This window comes from Motacilla alba, chromosome 3, assembly GCF_015832195.1.
Source record: "Motacilla alba alba isolate MOTALB_02 chromosome 3, Motacilla_alba_V1.0_pri, whole genome shotgun sequence".
NCBI classification, from domain to species: domain Eukaryota; kingdom Metazoa; phylum Chordata; class Aves; order Passeriformes; family Motacillidae; genus Motacilla; species Motacilla alba.
The window spans coordinates 83,727,100-83,749,231 of NC_052018.1; the positions used below are offsets into that span (position 1 = coordinate 83,727,100).

General features: G+C 35.1%; 1 protein-coding gene across 2 annotated transcripts in view; it reads right to left on the bottom strand.

Annotated features, from left to right (window-relative positions):
* The window catches only part of BTBD9 (BTB domain containing 9), a 115,621-nt gene that overhangs the window by 91,231 nt on the left and 2,258 nt on the right, over nucleotides 1-22,132 (bottom strand). For both annotated transcript variants that reach the window (XM_038134059.1, XM_038134058.1), the window contains exons 2-7: nucleotides 20,895-21,061; nucleotides 15,771-15,981; nucleotides 14,878-15,241; nucleotides 12,939-13,203; nucleotides 10,913-11,132; nucleotides 6,957-7,076 (exon numbers count right to left, since the gene is read on the bottom strand). In XM_038134059.1, the coding sequence (XP_037989987.1) occupies nucleotides 6,957-7,076; nucleotides 10,913-11,132; nucleotides 12,939-13,203; nucleotides 14,878-15,241; nucleotides 15,771-15,981; nucleotides 20,895-20,976 (1,262 nt within the window). In that variant the 5' untranslated portion in view covers nucleotides 20,977-21,061. The remainder of the gene's footprint in view (nucleotides 1-6,956; nucleotides 7,077-10,912; nucleotides 11,133-12,938; nucleotides 13,204-14,877; nucleotides 15,242-15,770; nucleotides 15,982-20,894; nucleotides 21,062-22,132) is intronic.

Here is a 22,132-nt window from a genome sequence, read left to right on the forward strand (position 1 = left end):
TCTACAGACACTTTTTCAGACAAATACTCATTTTCAGCTGATAAGTTGTCTGACAGGTTGTCATCAACAGCTTAAATGCACACTAGCTTTTTTTACTTTTTCTCAAAGCTGAGCTGGGCTCTTTAGGTTAAGATAATTGAAATTGCTATGACAGACAGGAGAAGGAATCTGAGAAGAAAAAAGCTGCTTTGATAAAGTTCTTGATGAAAAATATTATTGATTATTCCTGTAGAGAAATCAGCTTTTGTATCACTAGGAGCACATCTGGAGCTGAATTTAGAAATGTAAGCTTAAGATCAAAAGTATACATGACCTGAAATGAAGAAAAAGATCTTTTAAATCAATAAACACTCCAACCCAGATGAGGCAATAGCTTTCTTGATCCTGTGTAGATGATCTACATAGTCTGAGATTTTTTCAAACAATCACCTTTTCTTAGGAACAGAATAAATACCAGAATGAAAACCTACTGGAAAAGAAAAAAGGATGCTTAAACGCTAATAGACAGAAAAACAAGCAGCAGCTATTTACTGAAATGGCAGCTGCAGGAAACCATTTCCTCTTATTTCACAGTTAAAAGACAAAGTATTGGAAACATGCCAATAAAGACTCCTAAATATGATCACATCTTACAAGAAAGAACAATGAGCTCTACTCCCCAGCCCCAAAACAAAAAAGAAAACTGCCTGCAATGAAAATTGATTTTTGAAAATAATGTCAGTGAAAAGCCTCAAAGGTTTGGAGTAACATTTCAAAATTCCTTTTACTATTTATTAACATGCTTCTGCAACACAAATCAAGATAATTTTTACTTATTTTTGGAAATGAAAGTATTGCTGTATTACTTACAGTATTAGATTCAGGAAAAGATTTTAAAATTTCAGTATCCAGAACTAAAGAAAAGCTAATTTGAATTATGCAGCAAGTTTGGGATTTCTTCGTAAACTCACAAACACCAGCATATCTACACAGTTACAAATAAATATTTACACAAGAGTCAACACTTCCCAAAGAACAGTACAAATAAAAAAACTAATCAACATGTTGCCTGTGCAACTATTTGTAGATCTCAGATGCACTAACTAAGGTAAAGGGTTACCCAAGTAACTCAGTTACCCAAGTTACCCAAGTTTAATCACTCCATTTGCAAGAAGTCCTTCTATAAGGATACTAAGAACTTAGTGATGGAAAAATTTTCACATACTTTTCAGATTGACAGAAGGCCTTACAAAGTTCTTGCCAGCAACTCTTAGTCTATATTTTCTAGTTAGGTCAGTGATGCAAGTAAGGCTTCATTTAAACTTAAAACAATGTTCAAAATCTTCTTTTGGATGCCTCCATGCTTTTTCTGAACACCACCATTCCCCCTACTGGGAAACAACACATAAAAAACACTCCCAGTGCTAAATTAAATCTGCAGATGCTGCTTTCCCCTCAGTTTATTTCAAGTATGTTGGACAATACTTCAACTGTATGTTCCTCAAGAATTGACTCCCCACTTGTTTCAACATCTTCTTAAATCAAACCGTACTTGGAATGTCTTTTGGCAAGTTACTATCCCCTGAGATTCCACCAAGCTCAGGAAAACTGCAAAATGGCTATCCACAAGAGATCATGTTGTCAGAGACCTACTGGTAAGGCTGAAAGTGAGACGTTGCTGCTTAATCAGTGGCTAATTTCAATGACTCTCCAAAAGACAAAGAAAAACAAAATTACTGCAGCACCACCAGTAGAAATTACCACAGTTCCCTGAGGCTGCCTGATTAAGATCAGAAACAAAGAAAAATGTTTTGTCTAGCCTACACCTGAAAATCACATTCCTTCACATATCATTACACACAAAATAACTGTGCACAACTACTAATGTGTCTGAGTTTAGAACAACCTTAGTACTGCAAAATTACTCTTCTGAACATTGAAAAAATACAAGAAGACACGGTCTACAATTTAATTTGTCTTCACTCAGGCAGAGGATTACAAATAGTGTAATCATTAGTAGCAAAAACTGTTGAAGCACTAAACAAAAAATCCACCCAGTATCATCAATGCTTAATAAAAGGAAAGGCAAGTAATTTTTTCTGCACCAATACATACATTTAAAATACAAATACACCTTCTAAAGTAAAAATAACTCTTATGCCACACTTTCTATAGCAGCCAAGTGCTTTAAGGGACACACAGAGCCCTTATATCACTAATAATTCAACACACTAGTACCTGAAAACCTCAAGATTTTTTAGCTTAAAGCAGATTTAAAAAACAGGAAAAACAATATGCTTAAATAATTTCCCACATTTACAGCATGCTTCTACAGGCATCTACCAGTTCTCATAATAGAAACATACTTTAGGACCAATTGTTTATGCTGAAATAATTAATATTTCCTTTTGATAAATCACATTATTATCATCACAAAAAGAGCTAAGGCAGTAATAGCAAATACAGACAAAAACTGATCTCTTTACCATTTCAATATATTTTTTCAATGTTGGTATTACTCACAAAATAGCACTGATTTCAGACTATAAATTGGTCTGGTCAGGGAAATACTTCCCCAGTCAAAACACAGAATCATCCAGTGTCAGACTAAAGATAGAAAATGAACTGAAGGTTTCCTTTTGATTTTATGTACTAACTCTGTACTTGCCCCTTCTATAGCATAAAGAGCAAAACAGAATGATTTTGTAAATCTGGGAAGTTTAATACACAAAAAAAGCACACAGTAGGAAGAACACTTTCATCAAAGGAGCGTAAACAGAAAGAAATTAAGTCTTTTAAACTTTTATTGTAGTGACACCTTGTGGCTACATCTGCCTTATTATGAAACCTCAATTTTTCATTTTCTTGTAATTCTTTTAATGCAGTTCTTCAAATACTGTGGTCAAGGATGAAGTAAAAAGATGAAGTCACAAAATAAAAACAAAAGGATGAAAAAAGTGGGAAGGGTAAAACAGAAAACAGCATGATCTGCTCAAAGACCTTTAACGGTTTTAACATTCACTACTACAAGAGGAAGCTGAATAACTATGAACCTGACACTTGTTCCTAATTTCCACAGGAACCTGATTACATGAACATTTTTCTGTGTCACGTCTTCCCTATAAGGAGTTTTCAGCTTTACATGAAAGTTGATATGGAAGTGTAAACAAAGAAAAGAGGACCAAAAGAAATTCTAAAAAAATGCACTATTGTATTGAAAAAAAAAGGGGGGGAACTATTCTATAATCACACTCTCTTATTTGCTTTTTCTGCATAGTATATGACTGTTCAATTTTCAAAGATGGTAGAATAATGTATTCTAGAATGATTTAAAGCAAAAATTGGAAGTCTAAAATAATTATGTCAATAAAACCCCCATATGTTTTACTCAGTATTTTCTTTTAATACAACTCCTCTAAATACAGCAACACCCTCTTACTTGCTATACTAAGCTTTGACACTGAACAAGTAATCTTTGTACAAATTAGCTTGTTTATCTAAATCAGGAATTACATCCTACAAATAATACAAATTATCTGATGTGTGTGAGAAAGCACAAACAATCTTCTCATCTTTTTATTTTAGAATTTCAGTCTTCGGTTATTGCCCTTGCACTTTTTTTCACCTATTAATCTAACAGAGGTTATGGCTGGCAAAAGTTACTCTGAACACATTAAGACAGAATGGAGGACATAAGCAACAGGAAGAAGCCAAGAGTATAAATAGTCTTATCACATTACTTGACTTTGCCTAATCAGTTTGGATGGTTTGATATGCGCTTTGCCAAATACAAATTATCTTTCATGGGAAACACAACAATGCCATTAACTCCAACACTACTGTAAATATACCATAATATTCCATAGATCAAAAAAAATCAAATCATGATAGAGACTACGACACACATGACAAATGATTCATTAAGGAGGCTGAACTGGTCTTAATTCAGTCGTATAAATTATTTATTTAACAACTAATGGCCAGGAGGTTGCATTTTTTCATCCAGCTTGTGTGAAAAAGGCATTGATTGTAGAACTGAATATGGATAGATTTGCTTAAGATGAAAGTCACAGGTTTTCAAAAAGACAAACAAAAACCACAACCTGTATACATGCAAATAAAAGACACACTCCCTCAATTTTTATGCCCATGGAAATGTTTGAGTAGCTTCTTAAAACATAGACGAACATATCAGTTCCGATGTTGACAGCTCTCACCTTTTACAACTAATATTTATGTGAAAGGTAGCTCAAAAAGGCAACTAACACTGCCTAATGTTGCAGGGCTCATATCCTGTTTATAATCTATGAACAATTGCCCTGGTGTATCAGACAACTGGCTGTCCTTCAGCAACCTGTACATGTTCTACTCCCTCACTTCGGAAAAAGGCATGCAAATAAAAAAACCCCAGCCAGTAATTCTACTCTTTAATTCTTTGTTACACCTCAAAATGACATTTTACACAGTGACCTCATAAAGCACTTTGAGCTAAAATAATTTTTTTAAATTAAAAAACCCTCAAACCACCACCTAAGTGAAGACCTTTCTGGTAAGGCATTCAGTCCATGATTATCTACTAAAAATGCATTCAAAACGTCAAAAAAATTGCAGCATGGTTCCCTAAGTGGTTGCTTCCAAAAATATTATCTGCATTACTAAGACAAAAAGAATAAAATGCCAAAACTAATGGCAAGAAGACAGAACATCATAACATGATGTTTCCATTCCTCTGTACTGTTATCCATTAATGGGAAAATTTTGGCACTGGGACCTGAGACACTAAAACAAGACTATATAACAGAAACAGCATTGAGCAAAATAGAGCATATAAAATACTTAAAACATATCTGCCCCTTGATAAGCATGTACAACGTGCCCATGAAGCAGAATACCAAATATTAAAGGAATACATTCTGACAATCTCATATTAGCTTGTATTTTAAATCCCTGCTCACAAGACTGGAGAACACCTCTTTTTTAGGTGACAAGAAAATGCTACATATATTAGGATTTCTGTTTTGTGTATATTAGTATAGTGGAAATAACTCATTTAACTCATTTAAGTAAACAGAACTACTTTAAATGCATTATCACAAAACACTGAAATTGGAGACAAAAGAAAAGTTTAGTAGTCCTTGCTTACTTCCTTCTGAACAGACGAATGATTAAAAGACAGATAAGTAAGTCTCTAGCACTAATATCTCTGTGTACATAGCCTCTCCTGCTCAAAGCCTCTCTCCTGGAGGGAATTTGATCAAAATTCCTGATCAAAGGAGATTCAACCTTCAAGTAATACCTAACTATTTGTATTAATTAAATAAAAAGTTCTTAATGTGGAACTCCTCAATGTAGGCTTCAATTCAGTGATGTAAATAAAGATTACAGAAAATCTTATCTAAACTATATTTAATGATTATGGTGACAGCTGAGAATCCATATTTTGCCTTAAGGTTACTGCTCCTTAACAGTAAGTGCTCATAAACCTAGGCTGCTACATGACTTTCTCTTCAATTCTTCCATTCTTCAAATAAGCTGCACCTCCAAGAAATTCCCAACCATTTTGTAGGTATGATAATGAGGAACAGAGATTTATATAAAGGAACAGGATTTCTTTGGGAAAAAAAAGCACTTCTCTCCATGGAGATTCCAAGAGTTGCTGCGCCAATTAATAAGTTTATGTCTACAGAATAATTATTACAATACAGGTAATTTCCTCTCAGGGTCTATGACCCAAACCTAATGATGACAGCGTCTCTGGTATCTACAAGTTGTATCCGCCCTATCAATTAGCTCAATTCAGTTTCTTGAATAAGACTGCTTCAATGTGATTATCAGCTTCTTGCAGAATTCCCAATATCTATACTTAAAAAACCATTTATATTTAAAAAACATCACTTTAACAACACTTAAAACTCATCTATTCATTTTCAAAGAATGGCAAAATCTCAGAATATGCTGATGGAGAAGGGACCCACAAGGATCACCAAAGTACCTGTCCTGGACAGCACCATCCCGAGGACTGACACCTTGTGCCCGAGAGCATTGTCCAAACGCTTCTTGAGCTCTGTCACGCTGCTGATTCGACCACTTTCCTGGGAAGCCTGCTCCACTGCCCAACCACCCTCTGGGTGAAGAACCTTTTTCTAATATCCAGCCTAACCCTCCCCTGACACAACCCCAAGTCACTCCCTTGGGTCCTGTCACTGGCCACCACAGAGAAGAGATCAGTGCCCACCCCTCCTCTTCCTCTCACAAGGAAGGTGTAACTGCAATGGGGTCTCCCCTCATTCTCCTCTTCTCCAGGCTGAACAGACCAGGTGCCCCCTGCTGCTCCTCATAAGGCTTCTCCTTAAGGCCCTTCACCATCTTTGCTGCCCTCCTGAGGACTCAGTCTCTAATAGTTTAATATCCTTCCTATATTGTGGCACCCAAAACAGCACATTGGAGGCATTCCTCAAAGCTCCTGAGTCCTAACTTTCCTCTTTCTCCCTTTCACAACTACTTAAAACACTGCATCAGTAGAAAATACATAATACATAAAAATACATTTTCAAGTTCTATAGTAAGTATGTAAGTGCATTATGAACATTTAGGCAGTCAAGGAATGATGTTTACTATTGAATAAAAAAACTCCAGCATCACCTGCAAAAAAGGTAGGTTTGACTCAAAAAAAAAAAAAGATAAGAAAAAAGAAACAAAAACAACAAAAACACCCCAAAAGACAAGGAGATAGGTAGATATTGAAAAAACAGTTTTCAAACTGGATGCCTGCATTGTATCAACTATGTTAATACTCGAGAAGATAAACTATTATAAAACTATACAAACTAAGATAAAGTATGTTTTTAGCACAGCTGATAAAAGTTGAGATATAACAAATTTTAAGAAATACATAATGAAGTAGCAAAATCCAGCAACTTATTCTGGTGCCTACATTCTTTAATGTCAGCCACTGTATATTACACTGATGAACTAACCTGCAGACACGGGCAGGAAAATACAGGTTCTGCCAGGACCGACAGAGGTATTTAGAGTGATCGATAACCCGAATCCAGTCCAACTCATCCATGGACACCTCAATGTAGTAGGAATAAGACCTATGGATTGTCAAAAAACACTGGTTAGAAAACAAGTCGACAAATTTTAGGTATTAAATTTTACACTTCTGGATTTTCAGTTGTGTTGAAAAGAAAACTGTTCTTACCCAGATCCCTATTTTCAAACTAGCTTTGAAAAGGAACTCTCACAGTTAAGATGTATTCTCAGAATGATTGAAAACATCCACACTCACAATCTACAGACATTAGATGAGACTACTAGGTGTCAAAAAATGAAATGGAGACTTTTGACTCTGTCATAAAAATTATCATTTGTATTCCTTTCTTACAGAATTAAAGTAAATCACCACCAGTAATACGGTACTACTTCTATTGCCAAATCAATAAAGAAAAATGAAAAACAATAACTAGATCAAAAATGAAAATTCAAACTCCTCACTTGAAAAAGCAAATTTACTTCATGACCATTTTCACTTTATGATCATTTCACAACTGAAGTTTTTTTCTTCACTTCTGACCCTTTCAGTTCTTTATGATCCATCACTGAGCCTGTCATTACTTCCTTACACACTCCGAAATTACCTCATGAAAAATAAAAAAGCCACTGACAGAATCTGTCTTCCTCTTGCTTATCAGTTATGTTTATCTTACAGTTTGCTGTTAAAAGAAAGCAGACCAAAACTAGAACGTAAAAGTTATAGCTAATTCCCTATTATATCCATGACCGTAATGCCTAGAATAAAGCAGAAATTTCACTTGTAGAACTGCAAGATGTTTCAGAGTATTTTTTTCTCTTAAGGAACTAGTCTGCAACATTCACAGGCATTTCAACAGCACCATGCCAGCACTTAACATCCTTTCACACTGATTTCTACAGAGGAGTTGCTCCTAAAGAGTTCTACACAAGCATTTCTTATTAAACATGAATGCCTTTGTTAGTATTTCTAATTTTCCTGATGACTTAAAAGAGTACGTACTTAAAACAATATCGTTTAAAAATCCTTATAATGTTAGGTAGTTGTTAATACCTTGGAAAGGTAAGGCTGAGTCTTTAAATGTCAATTGCACAACCAGCTTTCACATTCACACCAATCAGATGTGTAATACTCACAACCCACATAAATACAATGTGTTTTAGCAACATTACTATTACTAACACATGTGTACTTGACCAAACTAGGCAGCAAAGTTTTAGAGTTCTATCAGTTTATACACAAAAGTTACTGACCTCTGTCAGTCCTCTCTGCCTTGAGGATTTAGAGGTTCTCATCATTGCTAACATATATTTGTACCCAATACACAACATGCTACTTTTTGGTTTCTGAATATAACAAACAAAGAAATATTACCTCAAACATACAGTGCCATTATCATCCACAATGGCATGCCTGTAATTTTTTTTTAAGGCTGGATAGCATCTTATTTGCAGAGGCAGTTTGGATAGCTGTAAAAGTGCTAAGGGAAGGCTAAGGTTCAGCTGTTAAAACCTCTGAACTAGAGGTGTAATACGCCTGTTAGCTTCCATTTGGTTCTGTTCAGAATATCCAATAGATCAGAGCTTCACACAGACAGTTAAAATTAACTGAGTAGCTTAAAAATTTGTTCAACAAGAAGCAATCATGCTGTACAGGTCTGTTCATGTCTGTACAGGTGTTAAAACACCTCCTTAGAAGACATTAGTCATGTATCCCAGGAGAAAAATGCAGTTTAGTGGCCAGAAATTGTTAGAAAAAGACAGCAGAAAAGAACAGATCTCTACAAAAATCAAGGACAATCTCAGAGTAAGAGAGACATGGACATGTCTGGGCAACCCCAGATCCTTAAGATCTTGGCTGGCAAATTTCTGCACACCTCTCTGGCCAAACTCTTCCCAAGTTCAACTACCCCACTGTAAATTGTTTTCCTAATATTTATTATTAATTCATCTTCTTGCTTCTGTCCACTGCTCTCTGCACTCTCAGCACACAGCTGCAAGAGAACTCTGTCCCTGTATTCCCTATATTCTTCCAGTGAACAGGTGAGGGGAGCAACAAAGTCTCCTTTCTAAGCCTGCTCATCTTAAAACAGCAGGTTCTCAGGTGCTCAAGCCTTTATCTTGGTGTCCTGCTGAACTCACTCCAGGAAGTCAGTATCTTATACTGAGAAGCCCACAAATAGACAAAGTACTTCAAATGCCTCCATTTCCATTTATCTTAGACAGCTGAATTACTGGAGGGAAAAAAGCTTAACAATTCATAGAACAGAGAATCACAGAAAATTCTGAATTAGAAGGGAACCCCTAGGATGATCAAAGTCCAACTCCTGGCCTTGCACAAGACAGACAGTGCTAATTCCAGTACTATACCTGTTGGGAAGCAAAAGAAAGTGCAATAGCAAACTTTCCACAGAAATCAGGATGACTTAAAAAAAAATTAAAAATCAGCAAGGCACAGAAACTAGATCTTAAACCGTTGAGCCCTCAGTATTTTATGAAGACAAAAATCTCTAAAAATCCACCTTGTCAGATATTCTGCCAGCAATAATAGTTTGTTCTACAAATTTCAGATGAAGCACACAGGACACCAAGCAACAGATAACTTTGTAAGAAGTTGTCCCAAGGAGAACATTTTTCCCTTGAGTTTCACCAGCTGCAAATTTATGCCCCGCAGATGAGGGGCATTTTACCAGTTACATGAGTTTTCTAAAAATTGCTAGAGAACTCATTACTAATATATCTCTAATACTGTTTCAGATTTTATAAAGTTGGTTGAAAATTGGTTCATAAATTTGGTTGATCTTCTGGCACAACTAGTATAATATTATATGAAGCAGTTTCTTATATCTTCAAAGATCCACTTTTTGATCTTTACAAAAGAAATAGAAATGAAACAAATTTCAGTTGAACTGAAGTAGGAGAAGTTCCTCGAAACAGTTACATAGCTAAAATTAATTAAATTGGTTTTGAATTATTAGTAACTAACTCATATTTTAAAAATTATTTATATTTATAAGAAAAACTTACCCTAACTAAAACTTTTACACATCCTATTCTAGAATAACATGGCTTAGCTAAAAAAGCAATATGAAACTGTTCTGCAATGCTAAACTGTTGGGGTTTTTTTGGAAATAAAATTAAATTAATCCTTTATCAGAAAGGTAATAATGTATATAATAAATGGCTAAGTAGCTTGTTTTATTGTTTTTAACAGCTTATGAATACCTGCTGAGTTGACTACTAAACTGTAAGACCTTTGTCATGGCAAGTTACAAAATTAATATATTAAATTTCTCAGAGAAAAATAACCCTGCAATTTTTCTACTTCAGCAGCCTCTCAATTGATCAAATGAGCTTAATTTGAATTTTCATACATTCCATAATAACCTGAAGTAGCTCAGTAACAACTGGCTATGGCATCTATGACAACTCATATTTCAGCAGTCTAACCATGAAGCGGCTTCTAATAACTACTGTAGTCAGATGGTAATTCACATTCTAAATAAATTTCACTACTTCTGAATTACAGAATCACAGAATCATTTACACTGGAAAAGACCTCCAAGATCAAGTCCAATCTTATTTTCAAAGTGTGCCATTTCTTAAAAGTTTTGATATATTGAAAAAATTGGAACAAAAAAAATCTTTTAATGTTTGAAATGCAAATATGTAAAAACACTGAAATACTTTAAGGCAGTTTAACATCTCTAAATATGATCTGGTGTGCAAGTAACCACAATTGCATTTAAAAATCAGACTGTTTCCAAAAAAACCTTGCAATTATCAGCTCCAACACTACCATGCTACTCCCATAAAATATTTAAATCATAGTTTGCACTGCTACATTATCTCCAGTACAAAAACGCATTACTTTCCCTTTTTATGTCACCTTGGCACCTACCGACTGTCTCTGTCCCACAGGAGAATTCGTATGTGGTTGATTATTGAAGGCTGGCCTAGTTTAATCTCAATTCCAGAGCGGCAGTCATCGCTGATCGGGTGTCGAGAGAATCCATGATCCAGGTCATAGTTCTGAGTGTCTCCATCCAAAAGAGCAGACTTCAGCTCCCCTTTTACAACTTGTGCTCCATACTTCATTGTTGCAATATTCTCCCCTGGTACTAAGAAGAAAATAGAATAATTTCTTAAAATTTACACTCTCATACTGCAAATTAGATGTTCTGAATATCAACTCTATTAGGTCAGACCAAAGATTTATTGCTAGTATCCTTTCTTGGCCACAAACACATGCTCTAGGGAAAAAAAGAAAAAAGGAAAAGAAGATAAAAAAGAGGTATTAAAAATATTTTGCTTCTTCAATTTTATTTGGTATCTCCTACATGCTTTATGGCAATAAAGCTGTGATAATTTACTATTATGTAGCAGCTATATTCTCAGTCCCCTTCATGATTTTACAGAATTCTGTTGCACCTGTCAACTGTTGTTTGCTTTTAGTTTGGGTTTCATTGGTGTTGTTTTTTTCCTTAAATGGAAGAAATTTAAATGCACAAGATGTGTATCAGATGTTCAAGATCCATCCTGAATTTGCAGAGTGGTGCATACAGCAGTAAAGCCATATATGCTCTTCTGACAGCTATACAAGCTTCCAGTACCCTGCAAAGCTAAATGAACTCAAGTGAAATGGGAAACTTTCGGCTACTTGGGCTTTGAACTCACATGGAAAAGCAAGTTTTTTTATGCCACCATTTCACAGTAATAAGCCTGTGTCCTAGGAACAGCCTCCTTCAAGCTAACTGGGAATAATGATCCCTAACTTCAACTACAGAACAAAACTCTGTAAACTAGCCTCTTCAACAGACATTTTTAACAGCCTTGTTTGAGGAGAGATCCTAGAAAATATGATCTGAAAAACTAAATGATGAAAAGCTACCCCAAACTTTTCAGGCAGTTTGACAATAGAAGTATGAATTTTAACAGGCTGATAAAAATTTGATAGCTAAAGAACAGAATTTGAAGTGCTAGTCAACATTTCCACAAATAGAAAAAGCTGCAAGATCCTGAATGAGTACTAAAACAACAAAGAAATTCCACTCTCCAAAAAGCTGCGATTAGGAGAATTTTATTGTGGAGATAAATATCCAGGAAAAGAAGCCAGAGAAGACCATTTGACTTATTCAAATGTATCAACTGCATTGTCAACAGAATGTCTTGCATAACAAGACTTTTACAATACCCTAATATTAAACTCCTATGGTTAAATATTAATAACTCTAACTTCTAAGGGAAAACAAAGAATATGCAATTTTAAAATAGCAGTAATTTTCAGGGCTCATCATGCATGACAAAATACAGTGCAGACTCTTAAAGAACATTTAACTTTTTTCCTTTGCTGTGGGTCAAATTCACACATTAGATGGCTAACAATATCTTTTCAAAGCTTGATTGTTAGATACTCTTGTTGAATTAACAGAGAGCACAGAAAAAAAGTCAAACACAAGGCTTCTTACACTTTTCAGGTTTCCTTTAAAACAACTTCAGAGACTTATTTAAACTATTTAGACCAGCATGCTAAGAGAAAAGTCATAAGCAGCAGAGAAATTATGAAAATGTTAAGAAGTAGAAAACAAGTCACATAAAAACTATTTAAATATCATATCTCTCACAGCCAATTAATTTTTATTTTCAATGATTTTGTAAAACTTTTTCTATTAAATTACCACTTCCTCTAGGAAAATGGTATTATTAGGAAAATGCTTGAGCAACATCTGAGATACGAAGCAAGAAAATAATTGACTAATATAGAGAAATAAAAATGGCAGGAACAGTTATGTAACAAGATGTTTCATATTGCAAATCTTTTATAACACACAGTAATAGATGAAAACTCAAAACACAGATTAACCATATCCACCAGACAACCACAGTCACTAAATGAGAAGGAAATAAACAAAAAACCTGATGCTTACTTAACATGCCCCTGTAGTTGAGGTCCATGTCCCGACTCTCAGAACGAATCTTAATGGCATCTAGGATGGCATCAGGTGACAACAATCCAGAAGGTCTTACAACATTCAGTAGTTCTGTCAGACTCATTAGTGGCAAACGTACTGCTTGCATGATTTCAGCATGGTTTTCCTTGGGGTTATGTTTACACCAGTTCATCAAAGCTTGGAAAATGTCCTTTTCAGGAGCTGCAAATGAGTCTCTCAGTACAATACTTAGAAGGGCAGCCTGGAAAAGAGAAATAAGAACCAAAAATATATCCCCTAAATAAACAGAAATTAAGTTGAATTTTATTTTTTTTAATAAAGGCAAATTCAAATAAGGCAAAAATTAGTAGCTATTATAAAATGCAGCTATTTAAAATAATCTCCAAAGGGGTGACTCCCTGAAATTGTAGGTTGTTCTAGTTATGCAAGAATTACAGAATCCATGACCAAAATAACAGGCAATATAACAAAATCTCTAGAAAAATTTGAAATGTAGAGAATGAATCAAATCAATATAATACCATTCAGTAGTTCATTAACTTCGGAATATTATAAGAGATTTGGGGACTTAGCAGTATAGTTCAAAATATTCCTTTAAACTTAGGTTGCTATAAGACCACTGATGAGAAAAAAAAGTGTTGCTTGAAACCACTTTTTTTAATCATTTCTAACTACTTGGGATTTCTGTCCTGGCACAATCTTTCTCTCTCTTTTGGTACCAGCTACGAATCACCAGGTAAAAACTCCAGTGGCTCTGTAGCCAGATATTGCTCATTCATGTAGAAAACCCACTGACTGCAAAATAAAAAACCCACTGACACAAATAACCAAATAGCTTTTTGATTTTCACTTAGCTAGCAGAATAATCAGGAGCTTGCCTAGAAAAAGGAAAAATCTCTCCTAAATACCAGGACTGTCTATGTCAAAGACCTCAAAGTGTGCACTTCTTGATGATGTTTGCTCATTTCTTTATTGATAATACACTCTCAGAACTCAGATTTAACAAACTGCATATGACAAAGTACAGAGACAGAGAAAAAAAAATCTTTTTTCCTTATACAATGATTAATTTACAGCAGTGTCATTTACTCATTCAAGGAACAGACCCTTCACAGCTCTTCCCCTAAGAAAAAACCACTTGAAAAACCCCCAACTAAAGCATCATTCATTCAAGGTGCTTTGCTGCTTCATGTGAACACTACTTAAAAACACTCTCACTATTAAGTCCAGCCCAAAGACCCCTCCAGAGTAAGGGCAAAATTTCAACTTCATAGAACAGCCAGACTCAGTCACAAATATTTATGCATCTAACAAAAAAAAAAAAAAAAAAAAAAGAAAGAAAAAAAAAAAACCCAAAAAAAAACCAAACCAAAAAAAACCACACACACAAAAAACCCAAACCACCATATTCTGCAAGTTCAGAACATGATGACAATCAGCAATATAAATCACAGTAATCTCCAGAATGCTTTAGTCTACCCAGAAGAAAATCACCCATCACTGATGAAGCCTGTATCAAGGAATTAATAGAACAAAGTATGTCCTGTCATATTCAAGTCTATATCTGACTTCCACTCTGCAGCATTCAGAAGCCAAATTATATTACACCAGCAACAGATTAAATAAGACAAATTAAAATTAGATTGCCTGCTGTCATCTTTTAGAACACTCCATGAGATATACTATATTAAACTATATTGATTGGTCAGTACCTAAAAATTCAGAAGAGATTGCCAAAATTTTCAGTTCAGCTTATCTCGAGCATTTCCAACCATCACAGTTTCACAAGCATAAAATAACTAACACAAGTTAACACAAGTTTTTAATTGGTGCCCCCATCAGTATTTCATCACAAAACTCTATTACCATTAAAATTAGCAGTCTTGAGGAAAAGAAGAACAAACTAAAGGTTTACCTTAGAAAGTGACAGGAAGCCTTCGCTGGAGAGCACCTCTTGGGCATTTCTATCCATGAACATACAGCACATAAAAGTTAATTTGGGAAGAGAATAAAGACTGGCAACATCAAAAGTCATACAGACATTCTGAATATTAAGTATTGTGCAAAGATACTCAGATGTGGAATCCTCCAGTTCTGGGAATCCATATTTATGTGCTAGGCTTAAGAAGTCAAGAAGAACCTCTTCTTTCTCATCTCGTAGCGTAGCACGACCAGTATAAATGTATTTCAACAGCATGGTAAATGCTTCTGCAGTGGTGTCCTGAAGAGGAATTTCTGCTTCAGGCTGAGATTCTCTCATTCCTCCATACAATAATGCTCTATAAGGAAGAGAGTTCAGTTTAGTTAGTAGCTTATCCCTCTGGCAAAATTCACTGGGATATTAAATGTATTTCTATTGAAAAATATCCAGCTCTTAAAAAAAAAGTTGGATTAGTATTATTCCTAGTTTTAAAATATATATTCTAGTCTGTGTCAGCCAAACCTCTTCTCAATTCCAATTCATCACAATCAAACTTGCTGACTATATTCCATAGAAACACACCATTTATACTCTGAGAAATCAAAATAACTTTGCAGTAGTGCTTTCCTGCTCTCAAGTTCTCTTTCTCTTGAATTTGTGAAACTGCCTTCAAAATCCAATTTAATGAAGGTCAAAAGAATAACAGTGTGACATGGTATTTATTTTTTCTATCTGAACACAATGATTTGATGTGCTGGGAAACATCCACACAGAAAAGGTCATGCTCAATGGACAGATGATTACACCCTGAAAAGTTCACAGGGAAATAATGTTTATATCATCTGTACAAAAACTTCCTGTGAGCCTGACAAAAAGCCTTACTTCACCTGAAATAATGGCATCTAGCAGCCAGGATCACTCTGTGTGCCGGAAAACGCTTCTTTTCCACAATAAAGGTAACGTCACTGTATTCTTCCCCATTCATTAGAGCACCAATGTGCTCTGACAAAATGTGGACGTGGTCGATCTCCCCCACAGCCGTGTACGGACGAAGTGGGTGGCTGTTACTCATCTTGGAGGGATGGTGGTACTGGTAGCCTAAAGGACAAAGAAAGCAAGCAGTATTATACAGGGCAAAAATATTAAGAATAGCAAGCATAACTGCAATAACAAAAAAGTGACTAATCTAAGTAATTATATATTACAAGAAAAATTAAACTGATATTTTCTATGAAAGTTCATTTTCAACCCGACTCAACACAGCTGGCACCAACAATTCTAGCTAAGTATTGCAGAGAATTATCACCTTGTTATTCAGTAAACCCATTTATTTGAAAGAAAAAGTTTCCAACAAAGGGAATTAAAAATTAAACCATTTTACATCATGTTACCATTAGAAAGCAATTTTTATCTGAATTAAAATGAACAGACACAAAACAGAAATAAGCAAGGTAACCAATTAAGCTTAGTCTTAACTCTCCTGTCTGTACTAGAATCAGTGAAAAATAAAAACTGCTTTTGCAGGTTTCTATTCAGCTTTTCAGAATTGGGAGAAAATAAACAATCAGGTTAACTTTTAATAAATAACGAAGTCTGTCAGAGAGAAAAGCTTTACAATGTACAATTCAATTTTCTTGTTCTTTACACTCAGTTTTCTTGATGGCTTCTTGCTCCTGCACATATATACACACACACATATATAAATAAACCTCTTAGTCATAAAATTAGGAGATTACCCACTAATGTGTAATACAGATAAATGCATTAGTCATATCTTCTCTAGAATTCTTTTGTTTCTTCTTCATTCACAACAGGTTTTAGCTTTTTATGGTTTTGATTTATTTTGGCAACAGAGACTTTCTGCAGTCTCAATGGCAAGAGCATCCAAAAGCGAATTTAGGCCTTATATTGGCTTCTACTGTGACACTTCCATTTACTTTTCTTTAAAAAGAGGTTGGTTGTTTCAGATAATGACCATCCATATCTTCAGAGGTATCTTCCCAGCTCCACTTACTAGACACTTTTCAAAGCGGGCAGATATCCAGTGCTGAAGAAAGGTGGTGTACCACACAAACCAAGAAAATGATGAGGCCATACCTTACACACACCTAACACATGAATCTTTGAAGTCAAATATTCATGACAGAAATACACTTGCAGATTCTATTGTAAAAATACTATGAGCAAATATTCAAAAAAAACCCCAAACAGATGCACTTGGGGTTAATTATTATTTTCATTTGAACACATGGAAATGCTTTATCCAAAATCAAGATACTGTAGAAACACCATTCCAAAGAATCTCAAATTAAACAAAACAAAAAGTGATAGAAAGAGAAAATAAAATTTAAGAAAAAAATACAGCATAATAAATCAATCATAGATCACAAGACAAATGGGAACAAACTCGCAGGTTTCCACCGGCTGTCTCTGCTACTTGAATTAGAAGCTGTGTGCCTGTGTAGCTACTACAGCACAGAACCAGCAACGCTGGCCAAGATACGGGAGGCAGCCTAACCATGGGAACACAGAACACTGTAGTCATTCTTCTATCCTGACATGAAAGCAAATTAATTTTCAGGTTTTCATCATAACAGACTATTTCTTTCACTTCCATTGGTTAACTTACAATTAGTTAAGACAATTAAGATTTATTCTACATACACTTCCGGTAAGATTTACTTTCTAACAAGCAAGATTAAGCTGATTACATCAGCCCAGCAACATCTGTTTGTACCAGCAGTACCACTTACCACAACATAATTGAGACTTTATAGAAAATGGTAAAGTTGAAATGCCCTCCAAATACAAAACGTTTTATTACACTCAGGGAGGATGCAAAAAGATGTTGTTTGTTACTCAGCTGCAATCTCAGGTCTGGGTACTCTGAGAAGACTTCCATACCACACCCATAATTGCTGCTGTTGATCTTCATTTGCAATAGTCAGGCAAACCAAAACCAACTAGGTGTCAATTACACATCATCAAGGAACTCTGTATTATCTCTCTTCTGCTAAACATTTGTTGATTCAGGAAGCTGATTTATGTTATTTCATCCATGTACAAATATTTGCACATTTTAATTTTATAATCTATTTTCATTTCAACTTTTTTACTACATTCTACTTCTTTGTTTCCTGAATCCACTCTTGTCTTTAAAAAAGAACAAGTACTGTCTGAATAAAACTGAGAAACTGTGTTAACTTTGCTTTCAGTAGCTGTGGATGTTGTCATGTGTCAAGAGGGCCAAAAGCTCAAGGGAAATTCTTTCTATTTAAGGTTAAATAAACAAATAAAATCAAAAGCACACTTCCCTCTCAAGAGTACATAAACCTCTATCTATACAAGTATCACTGTATCTAAGAGGGCAAAGTCTGAAGTGGGAACAGTTGCTAGTGACTCGAGGATGCCCAGTCCTTATGAATACCAGGATGCTGAACAGCAAGCAACGAAAGTAGAAATTTAGATATCGGCCTGAGTGTAAGCAGCAAGGCAAATTCTTCTGATGTGTAATGCTCTTCAAACTGCTGATTCGATGTACTATTTCAACCATCAGTTTCAAACACAAACCTGCTGAGCACAGGAAATACAGGACTCAAATGATGGCTACAAGCTGAGGAGGCCCTTCAAATGTTTGAATGACCCAAAGTGTTGGGCACTGTCACCTTTATAAAACCATGTTCATGGCTCTTCTGTGTGCTATGGGTACCACCAGTACACTGAAGAAACAGGCCAACTCATCTATTGTCTACTAGTACAGGTTTCCAACACAAGTTCTGTCTGTATTGTGAATTTTTCATATAAAGCAGACCAATGAGACAGTCTTGCCTCCAAAATATAGATCCAAATAACACATGACTTCAGATCTTCCTAGGCTGGATTAATTAATGGTACAAATTCAGGCAACCCTTTAAGCAATCTATACATTTCTTGTTTGAGGAAGTAAAACTTAATAACCTCTTTAGTTGTGCCAAATTGCTATGAGCTCACAACTTCCCTGTATAGCTAAACATGTCCTTCTGTAGTTGTTATTCGAAAGTACTATTCATGATTAAAAAAAAGATAGATGCTGCTAAGAACTTGTGCAGAACCCTTCCTGAAGCTCCCTCTGGCATCTTCTGTCATCAAACAACATAACATTTTCAGAGAATACAGATGCTTACTCTTCCTGGCAGTGAAAGAACATGCCATTTGTAAGGCTGTTGCCAGCACCACAACCTATTTCCAGGAGGTATTCAGAGCTAATTAACTGCTTCAGGAGTCAGCTGCTGCAGCTTTGGTCATGACACAGAAATAAACACACAAAACAGTCTTCTCAGTGATTTTGAGGCACCATTAGAACTGCAACAATTTGAAAATGCATTTGTTAAGTCTTAAGGCCTACAAAGCACTTCTCTGACCTCACTGAAAGACAGGCTATTTGGTGGCCATCTTCAACAGCGAGCATGTGAAAAATGCAGCCTAGTATTTATGACATAAGGCAGCATGCAATACTACATAATGTGTGCTGTGCCTGGAGAAACAACCATCCCCTCCACACTTTCAGTTTCCTCTATTTCTACTCAGTAGGTAATCTGTAACACGTTATGGGATAAAAACACATGATCTAGGAAATTCAGCAACAACAGCAATGACAACACAACGACTCTTTCTAAACAACTCTCAGCTGCAATGAAAGATCAGCATTCAGTCTCTTCCCTCCCTCATTTAGGCTAACATTGAAGAATCCTCTGAAAAGCAGTGCTGCTTCAATGAAACACAGAAGTGTTGTTTTTCTACCAGGTGTAGAAAGTTGACTATAAGAAATTAATATAAATTTTTCTTCGAATAATTTATGATAACATGAATAAAGAATGCTTGCATAACAGATAGCTCTATCAAAACTTTAGAAATAAATGCAAGTAAACAGACTATTGCTAGAATTAATTTTTTTCCTTAAATAAGTCCAGTTTATAAACACTGAGCAAATAATTTCATACTCTTAAAACAAATAATTCCTACATCCTCTAGTTTGTACCTAGCAAGCTAATATCTTTATCAGAGCTACACAAAGAGAATTTTCTTAAATGTAATTCTTTTACACTGCTCTTTTATCTAAAAATTGGTTCTCAGTTGATTGGATGGCACTTGAGTAGTATTTCAATTTTTTGTAATTCATTACTTCATAATTACTTCATATATTGTAAATAAATTCCAGTAAAATATTACTTCAGTTTCAACTTCTATTACCACAGACTCCCAGAACATGACAGATGTAACAGTAACAGTACTGTACAAACATACCACTGGTTCAAATCATATGGTTTTTATATTTTCAATGGATACACACATCTTTTCATAAATATATCATCTCAGGAAACAGAAATTTTCAATAAATATTTCAACATTCAGAGTGTAAATACTTCAGTTCTCTCAGAACCCTAGCTCCTTTGTACTTCTAAGTAACAATGGTTGGTTCAACCAAAGTTGAACCTGAGTAAAAATGGTAACGGAAAAAAAAAACAAACCCAACAAAAACAAAACAAGTTTTGATACTTTGTAGCCAAAACCACAAATAACATAATCAACCCATATGACTTTATAAATACAGAATGTGAAAGCTCAAATAAGCACAATTCACAGAACTTTCAAGTCTTATCTCCAACCCTTCTGTTGTGAAAGGATTAAAAGGAAAGCAGATGGTAACATTAATGGAAACTAACCACACCATCCAATCACAGCATTCTACACAGCAATTTAGTACCAAAAAATGTTTTGACTCAAAGCATATGGGAAATTATGCCCTGCTCATCTGCAAACACATTCCCATCACTTAAGTGCTGTAGTGCTAACATTTTACATTCCACTCAGATGTTTTCCTGTCACAGAAGAGAAGGAACAAGTTTAGCTAAGTACAAAGAACAATACACTTAGTGCAGATTATTTATTAACACATATATAAAATTAACCTGGTTAAAATGGCATACAACAAAAATATTAAAATCTCAAGAAAACACATGGGGTCCACTCACCAGCGAAACTGTCTGAAGACCTGCAGTGTGCATAGCCTGTAGGCAGATTGCCCGCTTCGGGGAAATTAGGGTTCTTGGCCATTCTGAACAACAGACAGATTGAACAGCAAGCTCATAGAAATGTTACTCAGCAACATCCAGCTGCACAGCAACAACTGGACCATTTCCTGGAACAATGCATGAAATACACATCATGAGAAACCATGAGCACAAAGCCTGATGATAAAAGTGAGAGAGATGCGTGTTTCTCAATTCAACTTCTTGCAGAAATAAATTCTTTAAAAAGCCTTCAATTTAATGGGAAAACTTCTAAAAACATCAGAATACAGGAATAGTATTGCTATTCTGAGTCATTATAATTTAATTTTGACTGTTAATATTTTTAACCATCACACAAGACAGTAACACGTTGCCATACTCATTACAAGCCAAAAAATTCCATCTGGACATTTCTGCTACATCTCAGCATTAATGCCCCTGAAAACACCATTTTCCCAGATGGGTGTTCTAATTAAACCATGCCTATACAAACTGTATCACACATGTTTTACCCCCTACACAGAAAAATTCTCCAAGTGTTCTTGCCAAAAGTTTTGGGGGTTTCGTTTGGGTTTTGGTGGTTGTTTTTTTTTTCCAAAACTTAAGGCAGCAGCAGCTCTTTCTATTGCACAAACCTTTTTCTAAACAGGAAACCAAAACAAAACTGTAAGGTCAGGAAATGGACAAATATAGAGGCTTGACTTGCTTAAATACATAACCAACATAATGAGTCTATATCAATAATTACAAATTACTGGTAAACTTCCCATCAAACCTTCCAGGAGGAAAAATAAACTATTAAATTTGCTAAACTGATGATATCTTGATCTATGAATTCTCTCATAAGGGTCACTCTAATTTTCTTTATGGGATATGTTTAAGAGAACAAAGGAGGCAAAGACAGAAAAAAAGTATTTTTAGGTAGTCTCATGAACTAGAAAGTAATCGCACCTTAATCCTGCAAATCAAATCCAGGCTTTTTACAAAGAAAGTCTCCTGGTTTTTGAGGATCAAAATGTAAGTATCTTTCCTATAAGTAATGCATGTTATCAAGTTGGCATGTGTTATCAAAATACATTCAAAAGCCATTCATGAAAATTCTTGGGATCTTTTTTTGTTAAATTTGAGTAAACATGTCCATGGAACAGTTCTAAGACCTGATTTAGATTTGTAACAGAAGACACATCAAATACACCTGC